Here is a 9,446-nt window from a genome sequence, read left to right as displayed (position 1 = left end):
GGTTTATAACTTTCTGTTCTCTCGTCTACATTCTCTATCCAGGAGCACAATATATATCTATATATATAAAGCTTCCATTACACAATAATTAAGTAGGAACTTTCACTTCCGTACAAGTAAAGATAAACATTTGAGTGTTAGCTGGATTTGAATAGTCCCTGCTTGAGCAGGATACAATCCCTGCTTTAACTATGACACATAATTACCAACACATAAATTTCAGTTCTCTATAATTCATTGCATTTGCTACTTAGCACGCCATGCCAGAATCAACAATATGGTTCATCAAAATATTACATATTCTGGTTTAAGGTAGGGATACAATAAGTCTTATAGGGTTAATTTAGATTGTATTACATATAGGCATATTCACTAAGCCAGAGTGATAAACGCTGGATATTCATAAGACAGTTAAAGCTAAAATTTTGACTCAACAACAATATCATTGTTAGGTTAAACTTATCATGGAAGTCTCGGTTTTCAAAGAAACTGAGGCGAGATATCCATGGGAAAAGGGTTTCCATAGACATTGTCCATGTAATAATGTGTCGGGTGATGTGCCGCAGCATCCATCATCACAAATTGCATCTCATCTGATGGCTTCCAGTGCCGCTTTCTCTGGTTAATAAACCAGTTGTTTATCTGCTTCTGGTCCAGACCAGTAGCTTCCGCTAGAGCAACTTTTTGGGATTCCTGTCAATATCAAGGCAACTCAAATTACTAGTTCAACTGAAGCACATATTACTGGTTTATGTCATTGAACAAATCTTAAACTAAAACATAATAGATACATACAAAGTATGATATGTGCAGGGTAAAACGTACGAGGCTGTTTCTGTAAGCGACCAACAGTCCTCCCCTCACTCAGTTTAAAACATAAAACCATTCATGAATAAACGTATTACCACGATTATGTATTTAATATATATAGAGATGAGTTAAGAGGTTTTGTATGATGATTACTACCGATGGGTAAGGCCATTTGTAGTTTCTGCTCCACCAGTCCATTAACTGCTGCCTTGCTTCTTTAGGCAATTTTCCTTTCTTTCTTTTCTTCATGAACTCCTGCTTCAGATTTCCCAGATATCCACTGTACTTGCGCAGAAGCTGACCCTTTAGCTTCCTGTCTTCGGCTTGAGGATCTACGGCTTGAGGATCTACCAGACCATTGTTTACATGAACCTCTTCTTCGGATGATGCATTTCCATCCATTGCATCAGGATAAGCTAATAAGCAATTGAACCCATAAAAAAAATCAATATTGGTTTCACAGTATAAGTCGCTGGTAATAATATCATTTCTAATAAAATATTTGAAAGGTTCAGTTTCTGTAGCAAATAAGATCATAAATATGTAAATTATGAGTATATTACTGGAAAGTAGCTACTAAATAATTAGGTAGATTTTGCTGAAAGCAGGTCCTCTGCCGGTAAAATTTGATACGACGTATCTCAAGCTTAAAGAAGCAGCTTATACGAAACCCGGGAAAGAAACACAAGCTACGTACAGACTTAGTGTAAAACTAAGCAACACTTGCTAAAACACAAGAAAAGAACTAGTTTGTTTTATCTATTAAAATAGTACAGAAATCCTAATTTATGTATCTAACATGGCAAATTGCGCCAAGAATGTGCACAAAGTTAAGTGCAACACAAGACAACTTAACAAGCCAAAATAAAGACTGTTCTGATCAGTTAATAAAGACTGGAAACCAAAAATAATCTTTTACATCAACTTTATTTAAAAGATACAGACCAGAACTCACGAGGGTCTCACATTAAATGGTGATTATTAAAAGCAATTGGCAATAGTAAACCAACGTTTTCGTGTGTATGAAGTGCATCAGGAAGGTCCTTTTATATTAACTTGTATTCGACCAAACTGGATTTGGTCAGTCCGAACCTTTTCTAGAGGACCCTGAACAAGAAGAGGCAAAAATGCCAGATCTGGAGACAGCTGAACCAGAAGTAATTGCTCAGGAAAATGGCTGCCAATAATAGTATCCAACATTAGAGCTCGTGAAATCTGACAAGTAACTTATAAGTTAAAAAATGATATATTTCTAACTTATTAGTCACTTTTTGTTTACACAAGTAAAATATTAATAGAGTATGTCACTAATCATCTCTAACAATACAAGTATTTTAAGTAAAAAAAATTGATTATCTGAACAGATAAGTACTTCTGACAGTAATTTGTATTGTTATCAACTGATAAATCTTGCTGAAGTGGGAAAAGACTAGTTAAAAGTTTCCTTACTAATGGTCAATGACAAAAATTTAAATGCTATTACACCGAGAACCTATTGATTGACTTGTGATATCTAGCTGTGAGAAACCAGATGCCCATATGCTTTTACGATGGACCAAATTTAGAATTAAAAGCACTGAAATTTAAAGGTATGAAATAGCTCAATGTCGTCGCAAGTTTGAAACAGGAAAAAAATGAAGGTATGAAATTTCATTTCTTCATGCAAGAAGTGTGCATGCTATGAAATTTCAAAAGAATTCTGGTAAGTAATGTTTTAAGAGAGTTGATTGGTATCATAGCTAAGTTTAATTTAATATAGGGAGAGGTCTCAGTTTGAGCCTTCCACCGGCTATCTCCCACTATTCTATATTACATTGATGTAACTGTATGTTTGTTTACTCAGAGTCAGGAAAAGGGTTAAATATTATATATGATGCAGTTATATTCTCCTATGAACACCTTGGATTATGTGAGAGCTGATTACTCGAGAATTGGATTATATATGATCATACTTATACTATATTAAACTAGATTAAACATTTTGTCCATTCATTTTACCACTAAGTGTAAGATCATTAATGGTTCAGTTTATTTTTGTTAGATGTATTGTTCCAGAAAATATTACATGGCCAAGTCAAACCTAAAACTTAAAATAAAGCTTGGCAAAAGTCTCAATGACAGAACTTCATCACGGACGAAAAGAAGCTGTCGACTTCTGTACCATATGTTAACACCGCGCAATACATCCTAGTTTTTTAAATGTTAAAGCATTTGCATATTTCACTTACTACTATTGAAATAGAATTTCACAAATTTACTGTGAAATGTATCGAAGAAAAATACTAAAAGTACTCAGACTGATATTAGAGAATATATATAACTGGAGATAGTATCAATATCTCAGAAGTTGCTGAGAGATAAGATGATTTTTTCACATACTTGCAAATTAAATGTTAAATATAATCCAAAATTTGGAGCATTTGTATTAGAGGATATGAATTTGGTAAATGAAAAACACTTGCTTATAACAATGTGTTTCGAATTAAGAAAAGTACATGTGTCTGATGATTTAACTAACTAGGAGCACAACCATATGTCATGTCTTGACAAAATTTGCTCGTGCTAAATCTGATTAATTGTAAACTTACCAATTTCAAAACCCCATAAAGACAACTAAAACTATTACGACTATAAATCAATATATTTTAAATCATGAAACTAGCTAGCGAGGAAGAGAATCTATTAAAATAAATAAGGAACATGTAGTTACCGGATGGATCGGCCACATTGAGGGACTTAAATTGGTACTCAATCTTGGAGAGAAACTGCATGGCTTCCTTAAAAGGCTTAGCAAGTTCTTGTTCATATTTACCCAACATCTCACAGTACGCTTCCATGAACTGATCTAGCGCTGGATCTTCCCCAATTGCTGTCGATGAGCTCGAAGATCCACCCACACTCATGTACGCTTCCTCTAGCCTCGCCACCACCTCCGGAGGCGCTCCTATCTGTAACAAACACATTGCCCTCTTAAGCACTTTATGCATAATAAAACACAACACAAATACAATTAGGGTTTTAGATGTTTTTTTCGAAGAGAGAGAAGTGGGGGGGGGGGGAGAAGTACCTTTTGACAGTTGACGTAGGCAGCCAAGAGACGATGGTAAAGGGGATGAGACATGATCTTTGCTTTTACAGAAGCAGATGAAGTAGAGTTGGAGCTGCTAGTGTTGCCGCCATTGTTGTTTGTAGTAGTGTCCATCAAATAACACCCAGTGAAAGTAGCAATGTTAGTGTTAGTGTCTTGAACCATTAAAGTAGAAGAAGCAATATGGCGATGATAGTCAAATGAGGTATTATTATTATTAGTTGAATTAGGGTTATGAGAAAAAGAAGAAGATGGGACCATCATCATGGTCCCTCCATTATTATTTCCTCCCAAACCACCACCACCCATTAAACCACCTCCTTCCATCTCCCACTTTCTCTCCATTTGTGTGTGTTTTTCTACACACACCTGAAGTAGAAGAAGATGATGTTTCTGTTTGTTTAGGTTGTTTGTGGTTTAGTATGTATTAAAGAAGATGGTTTGGGGGAAAGAATTACTTGGTACAGAGATAGAGATAGTCACCACCCGTGTTTTATGCAAAACTTTGTTTGGAGTCTTTTTACAGAAGATCCTAAACAGTGATAGTCAGATTTGTTTTTGTTGATTATCAAGGTTGGTATTTACCAAAATATCATAAAAGCCTGACCCTCCTCAATTAATGCAAGCTGCCTGCTATGGCTACTTTATCCATTTTCATATAATTTATTTACACTCACGACTGTTTAATGCTATTTGTCTCTATATTTCCACTGTAGCTGACTATGTGGTGTGAAAAGAAAGACCAGAGAGAGAGAGAGAATTTGCAGAACGCACGCGATGGTGGCAGTGAAGGGAGAGATGAGATTAAGCTAAAGTTAACCTTCCCAATGAAACCTCTTTTCTTGCACTGCCACTCATGCACTGCCAACCTCCTATAACCTAGTCATCTAGTGAGAGAGAGAGATGGACATCCAAAGCAAGAAAACACGTATCACAGGAGGAGTAGTACCTAGTAGATTACTAGTCTTTTTTGTTGTGATAGATCATTACGAATCAGCATTTTACTCCTGTGCATATTGTACATTATTCCTGTTCTCAAACCTACCATTTGGTATGTGTAGTTTGTAGACATGTTCATATATTTAACTTTAAAGGTTTTTGTATTTTTTTTTAATTGTTTGTTAATTTTTTTAGATAAATTTGAAGATGCATTGATGTTATAGTAAAAATTATTATTTTTAATATTTTTAAATAAAAATTTAAATTATATCTTTTTATTTTAAAAAAATAATTATAAAAATAATTATTTTAACTAATCAAAACACTTAAAAATGAGTGCACAAATATAAAAAGCTATTAAAAAGAAACATATAATATAATTTTGACTTGTTTTCATTAGCAAACACTTCTAATAATTTCTAATGATGGACCGCATTAACAACAACACCAACCAAAATATTTTAAATTTATAATTTTTAATACCTAGCATGTGTCCATCAGCACTAGAAAAACCCATAATTTTAAAATTTCAACTTTATAAAACTTTGTACACATCATATGAAGTTAATTTCCATAACTTTAAAACTTCAATTTTATAATACTTTATACATATCATAAAAGTTAATTTAATATTAGAATAGGAATAGATTTTTCATTTAAGAAATAAAAATTTAAAATGTACTACTTCCTCGTCTTATTTAATTTTATATAATTTTATTTAATACTCGATACGCATTTTAAGAAAAATATAAAATATATATTTTTAATTTATTTTATATTTATTTTTAAATTTTATTTAACAAAAAATTGAAATAATTTGAGAAACTATATTTTGAAATAACGGTAAAATGTGTACTAAGGACGGACCCCATATAAAGTATTCAACCGGACGGGAGAGTATATATTAAGGTTATTTTCTTTGGAGAATTAAACAAAACTCCAATTAATGTAAATCATTAAAGGGCTTTTACCAGGTGCATGCTATTTTCAACCCTAGCCAGAGTCATAAAAAAATAGAAATCACACTAAATCAATGAAGTTGTCCATTTGGGATTTATCAAGAAATCGAAAATTTATTGAAATAATAAATCAAAATAAAATTGAATATATTTTAATATATTTTAATATATATATATAGTAGCACCCCATGACAACCCTTTTTTATAAAAAATCGTGGAAAACCATTATTTTAAAAATATAAAATATATAATTTATTTCATTTTTAATCATTAATAGTTATAAATTTTAATTAACAAGTTAAAAATCGAAATTACACATTTTTTTTATTTACAAAAATTATTGAAATTAATGAAAATGTTTAAATTGGTTCTATAGTAGAATCACACTTATTAAAAATTATTTCACTGTAAAATCAAATTGAAAATAAGTAATTTTATCAAATTTTAATTGTTAAATTTTTTATTATATTCAATTATAATTATTATTCTAGATTAGCATCGAATTTTATATTTTTTGAAATAAAATTTTATAATTTGTGATGAGTTTCTTTAATAAAATTAATTGTTCTCCATGTAATTAAATGATCAAATAGAAATTATACTTAAAATAAAAATCATAAATTAATCTAAACCATTAAATCAATCTAATCTAATGGTCCCCTAAAAACACCACACTCAACTAATCTGTAGATCCTCAATATCAGTATCTATATCAGTGTTGTCTTAGATAGCTGAAAAAGTGTTTAAAAACGGGGGAAAGCCCTCTTAAGTAAAAAAAGGCTGGATCAATTAAAACTAAAATAAAAAACACAAACACACTCAACACAACGCAATTAAAATTAAGATACCAACAAAATATATGCTTTGCATTCGGTACTTGTGTTGTTAGATCATTTACTAGTCCCTATAGTAATTTGATAAAACAATCTCAATGATTAATAATAATTTGAAAGGTTTGTCTAGTGTGTGCCCATGAGCACATTCTAAGCACTAAAACTTATAAGTTTGGAGTGTTTTGATTGGTATAGTTGTTGTGAATGCAGGGGAGTCCACCATTATTAAAAAGTGTTGGCCAATCGAAACAAACCAAAATTATAGAAGTATGTACTTATTGTGTGCCTATGGGAACACCACAGAAAAATCGTAATTTGAATGGTTAAAATATTAAATTTGAAAATAAATGTTACCTCTTACCTTTTTCCTGTCTGATATAAATGTCCAACCACCAGATTTTACTACATTAGCATCTTGTAATAGAAATTCTTGAAACCAATTCCAAGTTTCTGTGTTTTCAACTTCTTCAATATCCCAACAAATGGGGTACATTCTATCATTGCTATCACATCAACAACAATTATAAGTTGGCCATCATAAGAACCTTTCAAGTGGCATCCATCTAAACCTATAACTAAAAGTGTTTGTCCTAAATCCAATCATGTATGATGAGTTAGGAAGAACTTTCTTGTATTCCTATTTGATTTCATTAAAATTAATAAAAAACTTGTTTTGTTTTTATTATGGGCTTTATATATTTAAAGTGTTTTAAATAAGATGCTCCTTAGTTTAGAGTAAAGCTTCTAGAATTATAATGAGATTATAATAGTGAGATCTAGAAGACGATAACTCTGGACTTAAACAGTTCCTGATCATAGGATAACTAATCGGATGTTAGTGGATCCGCAAAGATTGGTACATACTATGCTTACTCTCTTCAGGAGGATGTCTATTCTCATAGGCATTTGTGTGGTAACACTATAGCTAGTATGTAGGTACTTATTAGGGAATAAGTTCACTGAACATGACTCGATAAGTTGAACAACTAATGGAGATTACTCACGTGTCAATAGTGGTTCACTGAGTGATAGTTGTACAAGTGTCCTTAGACTTGATATCGTTAAAGTTATCTTGTATATAATGAACTGTACTTTGGTTTAGTCCTTTGTCTCAAGGACATCCATTAGGTCTATTCTGGGCATAGCGATTTGTGTACAGAGATAGTTAACGTCAATAGAGGATCTACCCCTTCCATTATAGGAAGAGAATATCCTATGTTATTCTTAGTATGTGAGTTCTGGAATCTCTGGCCAGAGTGTATGAAATTAGAAAAGAGTTTTTAATTTGCATTAATATGAACTTTGCATTATGAACAAGAAATCATATGATTAAATTTGATAGGCCTGACACAAGATCCATGCCTTGTATTTAATCGGGATATTATAAGGGTAGAAGAAATTCATTGTACGGTAAATAGTCACTGACAGGTTCTTGGTATTCTAAGCAGTGAATTCATTTTATCCGGATAGTCGCAATATGTTGAGATGTATCACTCACGATGTAGAATAAATATAATTAATCAGTTAATTATATTTAGTGAATTTTAGTATTCATATAAATAAATAATAAAAATTTATTATTATTTATTTCCACTAACGAAATAATATTGAACCTACAGGGTCACACCATAAAAGAATAATTTCTTTGATGAAATAATGAGAGAGAGAATTATTTTCTAAATAGTTTAGAAAAAGAAATAATGATTAAAATAGTTTTAATTATTATTAAAGCATTTCATAAAGATAAAATGTGGGGCTAATATATATATATATTGATATATTATGGAAAAACCCTAGGAGAGCCCTATAAATAGAATGAGATGGCTCATTCTATTTACACAATTTTGGTTTTGGAAAAACCCTAACCTTCATCTTCTTCCTCTCCCTCTCTCTCCCAAAAACTCCATTTTTATAAAAGCTCGGTTTTATAAAAAGGTTCATCGAAGTGGATCGTTCTTGGTGGATACCGGTAGAGTGCTTCACACACTGAGGAGCAACTGCTAGCACTCCATTTTTATAAAGCTTCGATTCACAAGGTCTGGTTACGATTCCTCAGTTTTTCCTTTTTATACGTTTTTCTATATGTGCGGTATATGGTTTTTACGGAATAAATGTTATATCTCGCTTCCGCTCATCCGTAAATTCCTTCATTGGCATCATAACTAGGTTTTGCATATAGAGATTCATATAAAAAAATTCATATTTTTTAATGCATGTATGGATTTGTTATGATTTTACAAGTTTATTTAGATTTAATTATGAATTAATTCGAAATAATTCTTGTATAAGATTTTGACTGCTGATCTGGGTTCTACAAGTGTTGTAGATCGTCTAGGTATTTTTTTCATAATTTTGTGATGTGTAGATTATTTGTTATGAATTTTTTAAAATTATTTTAATTAAAATTCATGAAATAATTATGCATGTGAATAATTATGATTAAAATTTGCATAAGGACCCATGGCTGATTTGATTATTTTCTGCTACTCCTTGATTTAAGAAATTATATTATTTTGATTTTTATTAATTTATTAATTAAATGTTAATTAATTTATTAATAATAAAATTAAAATAGTAAATTAATAAAGAGTTATTAATAAGGGAGTAAAGGGAAAGGGGTTTCACTTTTTTTTTTGTTTTGTAACGGCTGACAACGGAAAAGGCAGGACTGATTGGATCGCAGAAAGCTGGCAGCAGAAGAAAACAAACGAAAAAAAAAATTTGCAGAGTCGGCTGTGCCAGGCGCGTGTAGCGCATGCGAGGGGAAAATGGGGGTTGCGCATTTAAGGAATGCGTTACACACTTGAAAGGCTCAAA

General features: G+C 31.5%; 1 protein-coding gene across 1 annotated transcript; it reads right to left on the bottom strand.

The window, feature by feature from the left end:
- Nucleotides 1-268: 268 nt before the first annotated feature.
- On the bottom strand, nucleotides 269-4,730 carry LOC141670695 (homeobox protein SHOOT MERISTEMLESS-like). Its single transcript, XM_074476648.1, has 4 exons — nucleotides 3,878-4,730; nucleotides 3,521-3,758; nucleotides 967-1,226; nucleotides 269-693 (listed from the first exon to the last, which is right to left on the bottom strand). Exons 1-4 carry the CDS (start codon nucleotides 4,241-4,243, stop codon nucleotides 481-483), a joined length of 1,077 nt encoding a protein of 358 aa, XP_074332749.1. The 5' UTR covers nucleotides 4,244-4,730; the 3' UTR covers nucleotides 269-480.
- Nucleotides 4,731-9,446: the final 4,716 nt, after the last annotated feature.

This window comes from Apium graveolens, chromosome 7 (assembly GCF_009905375.1).
Source record: "Apium graveolens cultivar Ventura chromosome 7, ASM990537v1, whole genome shotgun sequence".
In the NCBI taxonomy this organism is placed as follows: domain Eukaryota; kingdom Viridiplantae; phylum Streptophyta; class Magnoliopsida; order Apiales; family Apiaceae; genus Apium; species Apium graveolens.
The sequence above is the reverse complement of the archived record's forward strand: the minus strand, read 5'-3'. Positions and strand labels throughout refer to the sequence as shown.

Excerpts from the sequence above, each read along its gene's own strand:
- LOC141670695 (XM_074476648.1), bottom strand. The coding sequence starts at position 4,243 with ATGGAGAGAAAGTGGGAGATGGAAGGAGGTGGTTTAATGGGTGGTGGT. Across the intron at positions 3,759-3,877 it reads CCTACGTCAACTGTCAAAAG|ATAGGAGCGCCTCCGGAGGT; the intron begins GTACTTCTCCCC and ends TGTTTGTTACAG. Across the intron at positions 694-966 it reads ACAAATGGCCTTACCCATCG|GAATCCCAAAAAGTTGCTCT; the intron begins GTAGTAATCATC and ends TGATATTGACAG.